Source organism: Poecilia formosa, unplaced genomic scaffold, assembly GCF_000485575.1.
Source record: "Poecilia formosa unplaced genomic scaffold, Poecilia_formosa-5.1.2 Scaffold33, whole genome shotgun sequence".
Lineage (NCBI taxonomy): Eukaryota > Metazoa > Chordata > Actinopteri > Cyprinodontiformes > Poeciliidae > Poecilia > Poecilia formosa.
Window position 1 is genome coordinate 1,727,522 of NW_006799972.1, and position 17,347 is coordinate 1,744,868.

The following is a 17,347-nucleotide window of genomic DNA, read 5'->3' on the forward strand; positions in this document are numbered from 1 at the left end:
TATATATATATATATATATAGTTATATATATATATCTGGTGGCTTGCTACCATTAGTGTGTGACCGTGTGAATGGGTGAATGACTGAATGTAGAAATATATATATATATATAGAGAGAGAGAGAGAGAGAGAGAGAGAGAGAGAGAGAGATCATCTAATCTAGCTTTCTGTGGTTTTGCCAATACACAGAGAAGAATCCCTCGAGGGTGGATGTAATTGGACTTCTGGTGGGACTCATCTGTGCTGGAGTGGTGGTTCTTATTCTTGGTGTCTTGATCTGGTATTTGTGTCGATCCACTTTTAAGAGTGGCATCAGCCGTCGTCCAAGGTGAGACAGCTTCATCCACACTTGGTAAGGTCAAGTAGTTAGAAGTCTAACTGGTCTTTAGATACTACATCCACTTCATGCATCAGTAACACTGGCAATGAGACAGCTCCACAGCATAATGCTACCACCACTATTATGTTGGTAGTTGGTACAGTTTGGGGCCTTGTCTTTGTTTTTTTTTTGTTTTTTTTTTTGTTTGTTTGTTTTTTTTAAACTTCCTGATCAATTTCTCTTGACTTTTGACTCATATTTGGACATGATTCAGTGTTCCAAACAGACACTAATCTCAAACACATCAGAGCATATTTGAAATGGAAAAAACAGGCTTGTATTAAGACTCAAAGAGGATTTTCCCAAATACCAGACCCACATTGGATTTAAACAGTGGTTAAATGCTTGGCTGTTGTGAGAAAAATTAAAATGAAGAAGGCTTCTTCTGCGCGACTGACAAGAAGTAATAAACTTAACTCTTATGTAACACAATCTTCTAATATAAGCACAAGACATCATCACATCTTCAACTACTTCAGAATAGCAGTGTACTTTCTCTGTATGTCTCAAAGAAAAACAACAAGCAGTCACTTTGCAAAAATATAAAATTGTTGACTTTTGATTTGCAAAGAGAAAAGTTAGACTAGCACATAACTGGGAAATCTGTTTGTTTCAACTCTGCATCTCTGCCTCTTGTGAAATCTGCAGTGAAGAGCCATAAATACATTTTCCGTTATTACTAAGTTAGACACTCAGTTTCCAGTTTGTTCTCTTGAAGCACTAAGTATGCCCTAATATAAACATTTGTCTGTCCTCTCAGCTCCGCCCGAGTACGACCCAGGAGGAGCAATGCCTCCCTAATAATGCGAAGGTTGGACGATGCCTCCAGACAGCCTGAGCTCTCTCCTACATCCGGGCCAACTTTGGATGTAGAAGACCCTCCTGGCCTACCCTCATACGAGCAGGCGATCTCAGCAAGTGGACAGCACGATGCGCCACCTCCTCCTTATCCTGGGTAATCCATGTGAACTGATACTTTTAATAATTTTCTGAACCCATTTCACAAAAACTATGTCCTTGTAACTTTATTTTTTATTAATTATTTTTTATTTGGGTTTCAGCTCAAGACCTGGGAGTGTTCGACGATAATCTTTTCACAAAAAAAAGGAAAAAAAACAATGCAAGATAATGACTGTGAAATTAAAATTTAATTTATAAGTAGCATCTACATCATTATACTGTATCTATTTTTACATCATAATATTTCTAATGATGGTTTTGTACCTCTCTCACCTTTATTAAGCTGTTTTTTCCCTACATAGACAGAATGGAAGTTCAAAAGTGTCCAAAAGCATGAATTTAATTTTGGGTTTTCCTGTTATAAATAATGTAAAGTAAGAATTTTTATTTTTTTTTATTTCCTGAAAAGTCCATTTTTTTGGAGTTACCTCGTCCAACATGAATGTTTTCTACAATTATCCTTTTCTTTTTGAGGTTGGTGGGTTTGCTGAGCATCATGTTCAGTGTCCTCCACAAATCTTCAGTGGGATTTAAAACCTGACAGAGATGTGACAAATAAGTGTTTAAACTTTATGACTTTGAGATAGTTCCCAAAGAAATAGTGTACGGTTAGAAGAAAATTAGAAATTTTTCCATAAGAAATTGCTGAAAATGAAAACATTGTTACTGTTTAACAGAAAGTTTCAAGTAAGAAAAAAAACTTCTAACTGTTAAAACGTGTCAGTATGGACCAAGATGCGTTTTTGGGGCAGGGAGGGTTTGTTTGTTTTCAATGATCTGTTAAAGTAAGTTTTACTCCAGCTGTAAAACCTTACTTTTTGGTTCCCTTCTTAATGTGCATTTATACCTACCCTTCTAAGTGGATGAGCTTTATAATGCAGTTGCTGCTTTTTATCTGAATGATGAGTGTTTGCTTTAAGTTAATGAAAATGTAATTGTTCCTCGAAGGAGCAGAGACAGTATCTAGCGGTAAAGTGAAATTTCTATGGATCCCGTGCCAAGGAATACGACGTATTAATCTCTGTGACGGGACAGACATGACTCGGCTTGTACAAGTTCCTCAAAGTAAAAGTCAGTCACTGCTTTAATTTCCTTGATGGTAAAAACTGCGGTCATAGAAATGCGCTAAGCATTTCTTATCGACTGAACTACCAGCTTGCTACCTGGTGATTCACTGTTAATTTTTTTGTGTGTGCTTTTTATAAACTGTGATTTTTTTTTTGTCTTACAATTTGAAGAATGTACACAGTACCAACTAATTTCCTATTTTCCTGTCATAGTCTATGCTGAGATAAATTATCACATTTATGCCTAATTTATTTAATTACAATAAATTATGTACATGGATGCTTCAGGGATTTTGACTGATGCTCTTTCTTTTAAAATTATTGCAAACAATTGGTTGAAAAGTACAACTAAAATGCAGTGGTAGTGGATTGTTAAAAAAATGCAACAATTTGCTTCCTCTGAACCAAATGTTGTAGTTTGAGAAACTAGTTGTTTTAAAAGTGCAGATGCAAATAAGTTATGTACTTGTAAATACTTACTGAACTTATTTTCAAGACAGATTTATTTTTTTTTTCAAAATGTGAGAATTTGCAGTTCATTAAGCATCTGTGTTTTTCAGGGTTGTATCAAGCACAGCTGTAATTTGAATTAAAATCTTTTCTGTATTTTTAAATAAAATTATATTTTAATTATGTTTTGTTTGTCTAGTTGTATTGTAATGCCATGTTTTAGGGTTTTCTCAGTCATAAAGAAATACACAATCTTGCAGTCCAGTTCTTATTGGACAGATAAATTCACTCAACATTTGAAGTTTACCAAAAAATTGCTTTTGTTTAACCCGTACGTTTTGCACTCCCGTCTTTGTTAGCCCACATTTAAATGACACTTTGACACAATTTACAAAATGCTAAACGTTAGTTGGTTTAATTTGGACAAAAAGTAATCTTTTTATAACACAATATTAGTAATTGCTTTTATTTCTTGAAAAACACATGTTGGTTTACCATAACCATGCATTTTAGAAAATATAATTATTTTCTTTTTCATTAATCATTTTGAATACAATTAAATAAATGTACCTTAATTATAGAGATGCATCACCTTTATTTATTTACTTGTTTATTCAAGCCCGCTCACGGTCACATAGTTTCTTTTTTGGGACATCTGGAGTCGATTTTTCGGATTAAAATTTCCCTGCTGTGTGTGTGTGTGTGTGTGTGTGCGTGTATGTGTTTCTGTCTGCAGTGTAACACAATCCATCCTTAAAAGAAGTTTCATGTAGCCCGCTAGGTGCAGCCATGTGTCCCTGCCTCAAACCCTGAAGACTTCTTGTAAACTAAAAAAAAACTAACGTGACGGGAAATGAAGGAAAAATAAATCACGCAGAGAGAGGAGACACTTTATCTGGGACACAGGACAGCCTGGCGTCGGGTTTGTTTTCCTCCGCGGACCGTACACCGCTTTTCCCGGGGTCCGGTGGGTACGACCCGGGGCTGCTGCGATGTGTTCCCGCTGCTTCACGAAGCTCCTGTGTGGAAGTGAACCTTTCACCGGATGATGGACAGGAACTACCCGAGCACCAGCTTCGCGGACGCGCTGGCTGTACCACCACACACCGTAGCTTCATGGGCCTATGACCGCGGCTCAGTCGCTATCAAACCAAGGTAGGAGATGAAGGAGAGGGCGGGTCACCTTCCGAAGGAAATATCGGTGATGGAGGGCCTAGTGTTTGCTTTTGAAGAGAAGTACAGAGGTTCTTTTGCTTCCGAGGGACACTGAAATATGTTGATATATTTCGCGACATAAACACAGCTGTAGAGTCTAACTTGTTGGGATTTTTTAGCCGTATGTTGATACCTCCCCCCTCGCTAATTTACGTTAGCAAAACAGTCCCCTATCATGTCCGTGCACTGTAGCTAGTTGGAGAATAAAGTGTTTTTGTATCTGTAGCATGAGCTGACCAGGTGTGCATAATACTTTAATTGTAATAATGTGTTTTCTCCACTCGTGGTTGATAGTTGAAACCAAAGCAAATTGGACTGTTAGCAGCCAGAGCTAGTTACTGTATGACAGTTCTGGAAAGTGTTTCGTGTCGCTCTGTGTAGATTCATACCATTGTTGCTGCTGCTTATTCATTGAGGATAAGTTGGTGAAACACTGAAGGGTCTTCTGACCAAACTTGGCGATTAATGGCTTATTCGTTCATTTTGTAGTGCTTTTTTTTCTAAGCAACTTTGTTTTTATAAATATACTATCCTTAAACTTGTAGCAAATGTTCTTTGCAGGAAAACATTCAGTAGTTCATTGATTTCAATTTATCGCTACGATTAATGGAGTAAGTCTAATTATACTAAGAGTATAACGCAGTATACTGTTTCTTTTTAAAATGATCCAAGTGTCATTGTTTTTTGGCTCCCACTATTTAAACACCCAAGGTAGCCAGGTATATGATTTAGTTATCTACTTTATAGAATTTAGCGTTTTTTGATGTCAGTTTGTCAGCAAACAGCTGCAGGATTTCTGATACTTTGTATTTGTAAAAGGGATCAGTAAAAAGCCAGAATAACCTTAGTTAGGATCTTTCCATTCACAGATGTTTACCTTCTGGCTGAAGGTCAGTACTTTAAATCTGGTTGACGGGATTTAATTATATTTGAGAATAAAGGACGACTTCTGTTGACTAACCGATGCAAATTTGTTTTAATCTTTTATTTGTGTAGCACATTTTGAAGCAAGTTTGTAATGCAATTTTTGCAAAAGCAAAAACGGCAAAGAGTGATATTTATTTTTAGAAAGAAACCCAATAGACAAGAACTCAGATCAGTCAGGTTCTTTCTCTTGGCAAACACCTTTTGAAATCAGTGCTTCTCACTGTTTGGAAACCTGCAGCAGACTTTGTCTTTGGCTGCAAAACACACCAATAATGTCATATCTTGCAGCTATAGTTAGGCTTGTCACAATAACAAATTTTGCTAGACAATAAATTGTGCCAGAAGTTATTGCAATAAACAATAATATTGTTGTTTTAGACCATATTCAAGTAATACAATGATAATGGCATGATAATGCAAGAACACATTCTCAGAGATAAATGAACATTTAATTCTGTTAATGAACATTTAACACTGTAACTGGAAGACATTTAAAATCTCCAAAATAAATAAGCAAGACAATAAAAACAAAAACAAATAAAATTAATTTTGAAGTCTCTGCAAACAAAATAAACCAGTTGAGAGAGACCAATGCACTAGACTGAAGACTTTTGTCATCCAATTTTTGGTAGAAGGAGAGAGACGAGAAAAACAATAAATCATGCAAATGGAAATTATTGAGCTCATTCTAATTTACCATGTGATTAATTGATTTATTGCTAGCTATAGTAAAGATATTCAGTAACAAGTTTGAATCATTTGTCGACAGAGACAAGTTTTAGATCAAATGTTTAACCCAGTTTGAAGAAAGCAAAGACTTTTGCATGTTTTCCTAAAATCGCAGTATTTTTGCAATGGAGCTCATCTTCAAACTGAAACTGAAATATTTAATTGAGAGTAAACAGAGAAAGTAATTTATCTGCTATAGGTTTAGATAGATATCTGCTACTCTTTACCATTTGTGACCAAAGTCAGCCTTCAGAGGCTTGTGTCCTACATTAATTAGGTGATTCTAAACATACCTTAGTTAGAGAAATGCGTCATTAGCAGTCTACGGCAGAACGTGACGGCAGGCTAAAGAGATAATTTCGTCATTTGAGTCAATGTTAGTGCAGGGACGTATGCAGAACATTGACTGTTGAGGGCCAGTGTTGGGCATCCCTGTCTTGTGATATGACTAATAAATAAAACTTCAGCACTAAATTAATCAGACCTTTTACGCTCCTGACTTAAAACATTCCTAAAAATTTTTTTTTTTTGAGCACTAAATTAATCAGACCTTTTACGCTCCTGACTTAAAACATTCCTAAAAATTTTTTTTTTTTGGGTGGCCAAAGGAATTTTTGAATCCTCTGTCTGCTCAGCCTTCACAGGGTGGCTCGGTGTTGCTTCTGAAAAATAAAAGCAATTGGACAAATTAACGTTTTGTTTGCTTTGTGCACACAGTCCCAATTATGTTGCACCAAACCTTGACGGGGAGCTCCTCCAACAGCAAAGCTACACTACAACGCAGCAGCTCCCCACTTACACTACAGCACACATCCCAGCAGCTGCACGTGAGTTTTAGATGCTACAAGTTTTGTTCATAAGTGAGACCAGTCAGCTAAATGGCTAACATTATCAAAGGCCTCAATCTTTGGGGATGATTTTAATTTAAATTGATTTTTTTTCTTCATTTTGACTGTAAGGCACACTTGAGTCAAGTGGTAACAATCCTGTGACCTCAATCATGAGCTTCCTGTCAGCCATGGAGTCAAGAAGTCTTCAGACCGGTCCTGTTAGTGCCTCTTTGCTTCCTCCTTTTAGACCGCCATCTTGGACTACTGGTAAGAACACAGAAACTGGACCTAATCCGCTTGATGATTTTAGAAGTCGTCCTTTTTTTTGTAAGCTCACAAATTATGCAGAGTGTGTCTCTTTGCTTTGTGCATGCCGGGCATATTACAAACTTTGATTTCTTCTTTGTAGGTGCCAACTCTTCCACCACAGAGCTGTATCTGACTGGTGCTCTGCCTTCAGCAGCCAGTTTCCCCTCTCCTGCTGCTCTGTCCTCCTTTCAGCACACAGGTGCCTACCCACCCAGGAGCTATGCTGCCAACACATCCCTTACACTTCCAGATCCTGCCTTCAGCACTTCCACCAATGGGCTGTTTCCTCACCATGACCCACTGCTTAATCTTAAACCCAGCCAAACTGTGATTCCCACTGCCCTGACCTTCAATCACCTCTCTACACCCTCTCTGGGCTCAGCTCTGCCTGTGCAGTCCTCCACTTACCGCTCAGCCCAGGAGTCAGCTCCCCACCTACTACAGCCCCAGTTTGGTCTTCTTCCTTCTGCTCTGCCCGCCACTCATAGTGCCCCACAGTCCTATGGGGCCACGATTTTCTCTGGCTCTATTGAAAGAGCTCTTCAGCGTGAATGTAGTGTAATAAAGCACCACCAGAGGCCTTCAAGTAGCCACATGCCCAGTTCAGAGGACTCCCTGCAGGGGTATTTTGGCTCTGGCAGTGAAACGGATATGTCTTACCAGCAGGACCCGTCCCGTCACACACCAGTGTCCTGCAGTCCGTCTTCAAGAACAGACTCCACCCAAGGAGTCAGTGGGTCTCCGCAATCTAAAAGCGATTGTGGAACACAACCGTACTCATCCACTTCTTTGCTGAAAAATAAAGACGCTTCTTCCCGACTGAATTCACATTCTGCTGGAGATGAAGAGAATCACACTCAGAACTTGAGAACAGGGTCTCCGGAGCGTTATTCTTCTCCTACTGAGAAGCAGAACTCTGTCATTGCTAATCAACAAGCGGTCCAGCTGTCTGGCCTAATGTCAGACAGTTTGTCTCAAAATTACATGGCTCCACAAACACAGTCACAGACCTCTCATTCCCCCTCGGAGAAGCTCTCCTCACTTTACAATACCTTGCCATCCCACTCGAGTCACTGTGACAACGTGGCTCCTGTTAGCCAAGCTCTTATTTATACAACCACTCCTGGGCTGAACCAAGAGCAGATCCAGTACGGAGCCCAGGTTCAGAGATTCTGTCAAGAAAATTTCTCAGACAGCTTCTCGGGTGCCCACTCTCAGGGGCCCCCAAATCTGACGTTTACCTCTCAGCCGCAGGAGCAAGCTTCGGCAACACATTCTCAAAGTTACAACACGGGACAATCCCTCAGTACTGTGTTCCAATCCACATGTGTGCAAAGTCTTCCTACGTCTAATTCTTTGGTGGATTATAGCCACATGCAGGACTCAGTGGCAGGTAAAGCGCATACCAGCGCATCCCACCAACAGACACAGCCTCACAGTGTTTTATCCGTACCTTTGCCTACATACTCTTCACCTGCTCCACCCATACAGAATAACATACGATCCTCCATACATGAAACAGATCCAACATACGCCAAACAAAAGCTCGAAGAACTCCCATCCCAGGACATCGAGGCTCTACAGCAGGTGTCCATGGTCTCTGTTGCTGACAATAGCATGGCTGCTCACAACAATGTCATCTACGTGGTTTCAAAAATGGATGATCACAAACCACAGAGTGTTATTCGAAGCAATTCTCGCTCTGACGAACAATTCCTGGGACTTGGCCATGCAAATTCGGCACATGCAAAGGATGAACACATCGGTTGCATGACCCAGCAGCAGGTTTGTTTAGGCAGTGCTGATGGTCATGAAGTTGCTAACTCAGAGGGTTCAAATACCTCTGTTTCATCACATGGACCTCTCAGTTCAGAGCATCTTAACCAGCAGCTCAGATCTCCTGAGCCACACCAACAAAATCAGCAAACCCACTCTCAGTCCCAGGGTCAAATTCCAGCTACCCACTCTCAGTTTATGTCAGTCCCCAGCTCTCAGGTGCTTCTTGAGCCCAACCAGATGATTCTGGTCCAGCAACCTCTTGTCCACCAAAGTCAGAACTCTTCAAAACTAGCATCGATGCCTGGTGTCCAACCAGCCCAGTGTTTGGGTCCGGTTCACGTACAGTACCTCCAGATGGATCGAGGCCTGCTTTGCCCAAATGTCTCTAATGAAAACCAGAGTCAGCAGACTGTGGTCATGTCTGAACCAAGCTCAGAATGCTCTTCCTCTAAACACCATTACAGCCAGACAGCAAGTCAGCAGCCAAATGATGGCAAGAACCAGTTTGCCCTTAACTCTATTTGCTTTCCCGACTCGATGCTCCTGGCAGATGAAAGAAATATTTTGTCAAACGTTGACGACATCTTGGCTGCCACTGTGGCGGCTTGCGGTGTCACGCCTCAAGATTTTGTCAAAGCCGCATCGTCCGCTGAGGCTGAAATGACTGCAAGGGCAAGTCCCGTTGATTCCAAAGGTCAGCTCCTGACTGTGGATATAAGCCAGATGTCGCCCAGTTTTTCCTCATCACAACATCCTGCCATCACCAACACTCACTGCCAAACTATCAGCATGACACTAAATGGTGCTCAGATGGCCACAGACACCCAAGATCAGGCTGCTCGCCACAACAGTAACATTAATCTCGTCATGAATGGGGATGGAATGACCTCCGAGAGTGGCTACCACTCTGTCAGACAGGTGTTCAACTGTGTCCACAATGGAGTCCAAGAGACTACAAAATGCACAGAAACACAAGAATGTCCGGGCAGTGATGACTCTCCAAAAAAGAAAGCACGCTCCAAGTCCTTAACTAAACCGAGTTCTGAGGACAGTGAGGGACTGACTAGACCGGCTAAGCGCAGTGGACAAACCAAGCGTCAAAACTCACGGGGCAGTGATGCCACTCCTCCGTCTGCCTCAAGTAGCACACAGGACAGTTGTCCTCAGCATGAAAGAATCAGGCAGAAGATCCGTGAAGTGGAAGAGAAGCAGCCAGAGGTCAAAACCGGCTTCCTTGGCTCCTTCCTAGACTTTATCAAATCGGGCCCCAAACAGCAGTACTCCCCTAGCTCTACGAGAAGTAGCAGTCGTCCAAGAAAACCATCCTCCTCCTCCAAACCGTGCACTTTGCCTCCTTTGCCACCCAAAGTGCCCACTCTTCCTGGACCGTTGCTTCCCCAGAAGAGTCCAGGTGTGAGCTCCCAGCAGAAACGTCTGGAAGAGGATCTACACAAGAACCTGGAGACGTTGCCGTCGTTCAGCTCAGACGAAGAGGAGAGCACTGGGAAGAATCAAGCTCTGAGGAACAGCATCAGCTCAGCTCTCTCAGCTCTGGATGAGACTTCAGATCGGAAAACGGCTATGGGTAACAGCATCCTGCCCTAAACTTGACTATTCAGCTTATATTGAATTTTTTTTCATGCTGTTTTTGCTGTAATGGAAAATTGTTTTTATCACAGTCAGGAAAAGCTTTTCACAAATTTGATAAAACGCTTGATTGACTCATTAATTCAAAAATAAGTTAACTCCTCATTATTATTATTATACCTTTCTACTCCCTCTTCAGATAACCAAATTCAGGTTACAGTGATGAAGCCTGTCCAGCTTCCCACCATCCCTCTCACCATCACCCAGATTTACCTGCCGCCGGTATCCGCCCCTGCTGTGGTGACCCCTGCGCCAACCACAGTCTCAGGGGAGAAGGAGTTTATGACCAAAGACAAATTAAAAGAGACGCCGTCAGGCGAGTTGGCTGTGCAACTTATGAGTGTGGCCTTGGAGGGGCTGACTGATGACGAGCCGTCTGACAGCGGGGGAGAAGGGATGTATCGAGAGAGAGACGAGTTTGTCATCAGGAATGAGGACATTGAAACCTTTAAGGTATTGCACATTAGATCACAGCATTGACACACCCCAAAACTTGTTCCACTCATTTTTGTGACAAATATCCAGTGTAATTCAACAGAAAAACTAACAAATCCGCTGTGGAGATAATAAAACAAATGAAAAGTTACATTAACACGATTGCATACGTGTGTTTAAGCTTCATCTTTTTTGCCTAGTCTACCTTGATAAAGCTCTTTTGGTCATCATGGCTTCAGCTAAGTGTTCGTACAGCAAAAGCTCAACCTTATCTAAGGTTAATGAGATTCAATTAATTACATGTCTTTTTTTTTTGTTTGTTTCTTAATTTAATTTGCTGTGAAGTCTTGAAGTCCCCCTCCTTTTACATCTTTTGCACGACTTGCAGGTCACAATGAGGGCAGGAGTGGAGCCTCCAGCTATTTGGAAGGTCCAGAAAGCACTGCTGCAGAAATTTGTGCCTGAGCTGAAAGACGGGAAGAGAGTGTTTTCTGCCACAAACAGTGTGAGTTAAATCTGTCTGTGGATGCACGAGGATTCAAATACTCTGTCTCCTCTCAACGTGTGACCCTTTTCTCCTTTGCACTGCAGTACCTTGGATACTTTGGTGACGCAAAGACGATGTACAAGAGAGTGTATGTGAAATTTCTGGAAACGGTTAACAAAAGGGAGTACGTGAGAGTTTGCAGTCGGAAACCACGCAGCAAGCCGATGAGTTCACTAAAGTAAGTTGATAAATCTAATTTCATACATTTGTTAGAATGACTTTTCAGTTGTGTAACTGCTGTCTTTCTCACAGGGCTATCCAGATGAAAGCTTTGCTGGGCCTGACAGATCCGCCTTTATCAGCTCCCCAGAACCATAAGCCCCGCCCCAAACAAGTGAAGCCACGGGCAGAACCGCCGCCCAAGAAGAGGAAGAAATGGAAGGAGGAGTTTTCACCCACCCCCTCAGGATCATCTGCAGAAGAAGGTACTGGGGAGGATTTGAGGATATACTTTTGTTTTGCAGAAGTATTTGGGTTTCTCATTTAACTTTAACTTGAGTCTGTGTTCTTTTATTTCTCTTTGCCGTTTCCCGAATTTTTCTCTGTCTCTGTTCCACTTCAGAGTTAAACCCTCCATTTGCTTCGAGGCTCCTCAACACACGTACAACGAAAGACACGTTCAAAAGCTTTGTTGAGCTTCTTATTAGTGTTGCTTTGGATGAAGATGTGATGGCGGCACTGGAGAGGGCAAATGGTTTGTGATCTACATTTCCAAAGTCATCTGACTACTCTGAGCTGGGGCTTAGAGCGTTGTTCATGTGTTTTATAACAGACGAGTTGCTGCTGCCGCACATGAAGAAGGTAGATGGGATAATCACTGACATCAGGAAACGCTTGCTTAACAAACTGCACATAGGGCAGGTGTTAAAGGTGAGTCTTTCTGTTAACCTTACACATCTGCCTTGGTGAACAAAAGCCAAAAGGCACATACACAAACCTGTTTTGTCTTTTTAACTTAGCTGAGTTGTTTTTATTGTTGCTTTCCAGACAGCTCTAGACAGCTTCCCGGAGATCTCAGTGGTGACTGAGCTGAAGAAGGATGGGGAAACCCCAGCCTTTAAGGTACGTCTCAGTGGGAGGGCCTACAACAAGAAGACGATGAAGTCCTACAAGTTGCCAAACAAAGTGCCTCAGGTCAGACATGTTCGTCCTTCAGAAGAATGTTTTATTGCGTTTTTTGTCCAGGAGAGGGCGCAGCATCACCAATTGTCCTTGTCCTGCATTCCTGGCCTCCAATCCCTATCCCCAGGAACACTGCTCCCTATTTTAGAGGTTTTTCTTCTCTAAAGCCCCGTTAAAGGGGATTTATACCTCAGCAGCTTGTTATGAAGGCTTGTGAATAGCCAGCCAACTTTAAAAAAGCATACTAAAGCAAGGAAGCATCTAAAAGCTCCAAGGTTTAGGTTTGGATGCTATTGTCCTATTTCTCCAAAAGGAATTTCATGAAGAAGTATCTGTAACATTTAGTTTGGTAGTTACAAGTTTTTAACGTATTCTTCTCTGTTGGATTCAAGGGCCAATTAGAATATCTCTTTTAGTATTTTGTTGGGTTTTTTTTTTAGTTAAATTCTTATGATACAGATGCATTACACACAGACTGACATATCTTGAACATTTATTTCTGGTAGAAGAAAATAAAAGAAGAAAAATAATCTAATGTTGATCTAAATAAAGTATGTAAATTAGATGCTCCTGTTCAGAGTTGCTAGGTAAGTGTAAGTAAGTTTCCTCTGGCCTAATTCCTTTTCTGGATTGGAAGAAGAATAATGTTGATCTAACGAATATTAAATATTGCACGTTAAAGGAAAAAGTGTTGCAGGTGTTTCTGACTACTGAAACATAAACCCTTTTAGTTTTTGTTGTCAATGTTTTGGTTTATTATGGAAGGTGTTAATATGGTGCAGGCCAAATAATAACATTTGTGTATTAAGAACCCTTTTCCTATTGTTGGTTTATGATATTCTTAATTTCTAAAAAAAAAAAAAAAAAAAGTAGAATATCAGTGTTTCATTAACTCCAAGCCAAAGTCATCAAGATCTGAGGAAATTATTGAAATATGACACTCTAAATGTAATGAACCTCAATGATTTTCAGTTTTAAACTGATTTTTTTTTATGTTTGATAACTGCTTGGAATAACATTGCAATGATCTAGGAGGTTCTAAGTTTTGAGTTGTGAATTTGTTGCTCCTCTAGATTATTTAATACAGAAGCCAATATTTTTCCTATTTTTGCTCTGAATTGTTCTTATATCACCTTTTCCCCTTCTAGGAGTACACGGTGGAGCAGCAGAAAACTCAGTGGTTCTCTCTGTACCACTCTTTGCAACATTACAAATACCACACATACCTCATGTGTAAGGACGAGGTGAGGAATCGCTTACGGTTTCTGCTGGTTGCGAAATTTTCAATTATCATTATTATGAGATTGTAATCTAACAAACACAAATTGATCCGGAAACATTTCCTGCATGCTGCTCCTCAGAGTCTGTCTGTTTCTGTTGTCTAGATTGCATCGCTGCGGGTGCGGGCTGGCGACCTGGGGCAGGAGGAGACTGTCCAAAAGTGCCTGGAGAACGGAGCCTGGGTGGACGGGCTCTTTGATCGCTTTGGAGAGCTAATCAGTCAAGTGCAGCAGGTCTGCAGATGATTTGGCCTTGGCAGACTCGACTTAAAAAGAAATACAAGCAGAAGCTAATGCAAAGTTCACCGCTTAAACTCAAACGGATGCCTTGAAGTCACAGTGACAGCAGAGACCGAGTGTGGAGTGGATTCCCCTCCAGAGATGTCAGGAGCGAAACACAAAGCTGTAACTCGATCATCAAAAGACTTTGTTTCGGGAGGCACTTCGGAACAGTTCCACGTAGTGCGACTCCTTTTCTTCGTACGTTTTTATAGTTTTAAAAGCCATCTTTTTATGAGCCTTTTTTTTTTAATAGGTTTCTATTGGCTTTTCTACTCTCCTTTATTTTCGGCTGAGTGCCATACGATAACCCTTAATTGTGTTCTAGATAGAGGAAGTAGAGTGGGACAAATAAGAGGCAGGAATCTGATTAAGTACCATTTTAACAAGCCTTCATCAATCATTTAAGTAGGCTTACATACAGAGTTGATATATTGTACAAAATTGAGTATAAATAAAGTATTACTGTAGTTCATACTGTTAGATAAACACCCGTTGTTTAACGGAGTGCCAACTTCTCCATGTCTAATGTACATTTTGTGGAAAGAAAAGCGAGAGGTGAGACCTGCAGCCGTTCTCCGGAGGAGATGAGGGACCGCGAACGACGTGCGTCTGACTTTGACGCATCGGACGCCTTCTCCCTCCCGAGATGCGTTTTAATGGAACCAGCGCCAGTTACTGGTTTTCTCTAACCGAAATCAATACCTTGAATTGCTTCAAGGTCATTTCAAGGAAATAACTGGTAGTTGTCTTTATATTGTTTTATATACAAAGCCCACATTTTATGACAAATATATATTTTTCACAGAAGCAATTATTGTTATTCTTAGGAGACATTGGCTTTTTTCCATTGTCTTTTCTTTTTTTTTTTTTACATTTCTCCTCACAAATTGACTGTGAGCCAGAAATGTTGATATCACTAATTCTCGTTGCTTACAGGTGCAGTTTGTAAATAAAATGGCACATATGTTAAATGCGTTTTGGTGTGTTTCGCACTGTGCAAGCAAGGCTTACTTCTTAAAGTCTGGGGAAAATGTTATATTTGTTACCAGATTACATAACTGAGTACGGCGTCTTTCACACAAGGAATAAGATGTGTGAAAATATTGAGGTTAATTAATCTCTCACTACAGTAGCATATTTCCATGTTGAAATGTCTAGGAAAAACAAAAATCTGCATTTGATTTTTTTTTTTTTTTTGATTGTCCTTCCGAAATATTTATGCAAAAATCTTTGTCATTCACAACAACTCCTGTACAATAAATGGAACCTAATCATTTTGTAATTCATACTACACCGTTTCTGTTGACAAGTGTATCTAATAACTTTTCAATCCTTGACATGTTTGTTTTCTTGCTTGCTCGTCTTAGTAAAATAGAAAGGACAACAAGCCATTTAAGTAAAGCAGAGGTCTGTTTTTGTTTACCTTGGACCAGTTGCCACTCATATACTAGCAGTTACGATGCATCCCTGTAGACAATTTAGAGTAAACGGTTAATCGAATGTGGATGCTTTTAGATAGAGGAATCACTCATACACAAGAACACACAAACTCCGTGGAGGAAGATGAAACTAGAAGTTTCTCATTGTCCCCATCATGTCGCACCATGATCAGATCAGAGAAAAATGATGGAAAAAAAAAAAATCTCTGAATCTCAAATTTAGGAAACTGCAGTAAAATGTGACGTCTTGGTGTCGCAAAGTCTTCGAAACAGCTGCTTGTTTGGAGATGACGCCAGTAAAACTTTTTTCCTTTCTTTCCTGTAGTCTGTAGCTACTTTTAGAGCGGATCTCTCAGAGTTCTGGTATCTCATAGTTCACTGAGATACCAGAAAATAAGAAAATGGGTTCTCATTATGTTTTTCATATGGTGATGATTCAAATTATGGCTAAATCAATATAGAAATGTGAAAACATATTTCTCCTGATTCTTTGCAGTACAAAGCTAAAAAAAAAAAAAATCCCCTGAGCTAAAGAGGACGACACATTAGACTGGGGCGTGGACTCTGGACAATCTAGTAGTATTGTGCGAAGAGGAATGCTCAAAAATCCTAATCAGTGCTGACAAAAGTGTGAAATGGAAAAGAATAAAGAGGATTCTACTAACAAAAGAGCGTCTCAAAAGTTGTTGCAGGTGATTTGTAAAACTAAACTATGTTTATAATCTGGGGGTTTTCTCCACAGGAACACAGGGTGTCAGTAAATATGCTGTGTTTTAAATATATGAATTTATCAGATGATTAAAAGTAAAAACACAAGATTAGACTACCTTAACCATTGAACTGCAATAAAGTGGTTTTAATTCACACGCAGTAATAAAACTGTCATTCCTCTGTGTTGGCAGGAATATGCTAGAAAATTTACACACCACTGATTCTCTCTTGGGAGTGAGAACTCTTGGAAATGGAGATTCTGGGTATGGTCGGCTGTGGTGTAAACAATTTCATTAGAACTGTTTTACCCAGAAAATCGTAGTTAGTTGTACTGTTTGTTTTTTTGTTTTTTGTTTTTTTGCAAACGCCTTGGCACTTGGTCTAAAAAAAACTGTCAGCAGTACATTATTCTTGTTTGCCTTTGTAGCTCAGTCCACAGGGGTCAGTTAAAGTTAAACTTTACCAAATTGTTGAGTGTTTTCATGCTAGTGTTGGCTTACATTCTTCAACGGGGCACAGCAAAGGAGAGAAACCAACAGCGACGCTCGCCCACCAAACTCTCATAACCCGGCAGCAACACTGGCCGGCTGACCAAAAGATGTCTCTTGGCTGTTGAATAAAATATGACGGAGAAGCAACAATGCAGGGAGGGGGGAAAAAATTACTGGCAATCCACAAAACACAAAAGTGCTTCTGTGGTGCAGCTACAGCACTGTCCTCTGTCCTTTAGAGCCGGACAGTGGAATGGGGGTGGAGGATAGTCCAGTCAGGCATGCACTTTGGATTCCAGCCGGGGCACAACTGGAAGGGATGGACTCTAAGCGTCTGCTCTCCAGATGAAAATCACATGAAATGCTAAAGCTGCCCTGTATCTTTCCATATGTGGGAGTCAGACTGAGGGAACCTTCAGGCTGTGTGACGATGTGAGGAGGGCACAGAAACACGACTGCTCTCTGTTGCATTGGACTGAAAAACATTCTTGCCTTTTGAAATTTCTCCGTCATGAGACGTTATCCGCTGAGTGATGATGTAGTTTCATGTTTCATCATGTGTCTGGAAACGCACTGAAAGTTGTGCTTCGTAAAACATTCTTTGCTATGCAAGACTTAGGCGTGTGGTTACATTGTTATTGTTATTACATGTCTTTAAATGTCAGATTCTACTGATAGCTTCAATATAATATTGGCTTAAACAACATAGGGTTAATACACACACACACACACACACACACACACACAC

At 40.5% G+C, this 17,347-nt stretch overlaps 2 protein-coding genes and 1 long non-coding RNA gene across 3 annotated transcripts in view; all 3 read left to right on the forward strand.

The window, feature by feature from the left end:
• Positions 1 to 2,695, forward strand: part of prrg4 (proline rich Gla (G-carboxyglutamic acid) 4 (transmembrane)) — a 4,860-nt gene extending 2,165 nt beyond the window's left edge. Inside the window, exons 4-6 of the mRNA XM_007549827.2 lie at positions 190 to 328; positions 1,140 to 1,334; positions 1,441 to 2,695. Of these exons, the coding sequence (XP_007549889.1) occupies positions 190 to 328; positions 1,140 to 1,334; positions 1,441 to 1,468 (362 nt within the window). The 3' untranslated portion in view covers positions 1,469 to 2,695. The remainder of the gene's footprint in view (positions 1 to 189; positions 329 to 1,139; positions 1,335 to 1,440) is intronic.
• Positions 1 to 2,697, forward strand: part of LOC107835969 (uncharacterized) — a 23,390-nt gene extending 20,693 nt beyond the window's left edge. Inside the window, exon 3 of the long non-coding RNA XR_001661813.1 lies at positions 2,096 to 2,697. This is a non-coding gene — a long non-coding RNA (uncharacterized LOC107835969). The remainder of the gene's footprint in view (positions 1 to 2,095) is intronic.
• An 857-nt stretch (positions 2,698 to 3,554) lies between these two features.
• qser1 (glutamine and serine rich 1) lies at positions 3,555 to 15,244 on the forward strand. Its single transcript, XM_007549828.2, has 13 exons — positions 3,555 to 4,011; positions 6,445 to 6,554; positions 6,687 to 6,824; positions 6,967 to 10,230; positions 10,432 to 10,745; positions 11,116 to 11,232; positions 11,319 to 11,452; positions 11,527 to 11,699; positions 11,837 to 11,968; positions 12,047 to 12,144; positions 12,262 to 12,408; positions 13,545 to 13,640; positions 13,782 to 15,244. The coding sequence occupies exons 1-13, from the start codon at positions 3,902 to 3,904 to the stop codon at positions 13,920 to 13,922; spliced, it is 4,974 nt and encodes a 1,657-aa protein (XP_007549890.1). The 5' UTR covers positions 3,555 to 3,901; the 3' UTR covers positions 13,923 to 15,244.
• The last annotated feature ends 2,103 nt before the right edge of the window (positions 15,245 to 17,347 follow it).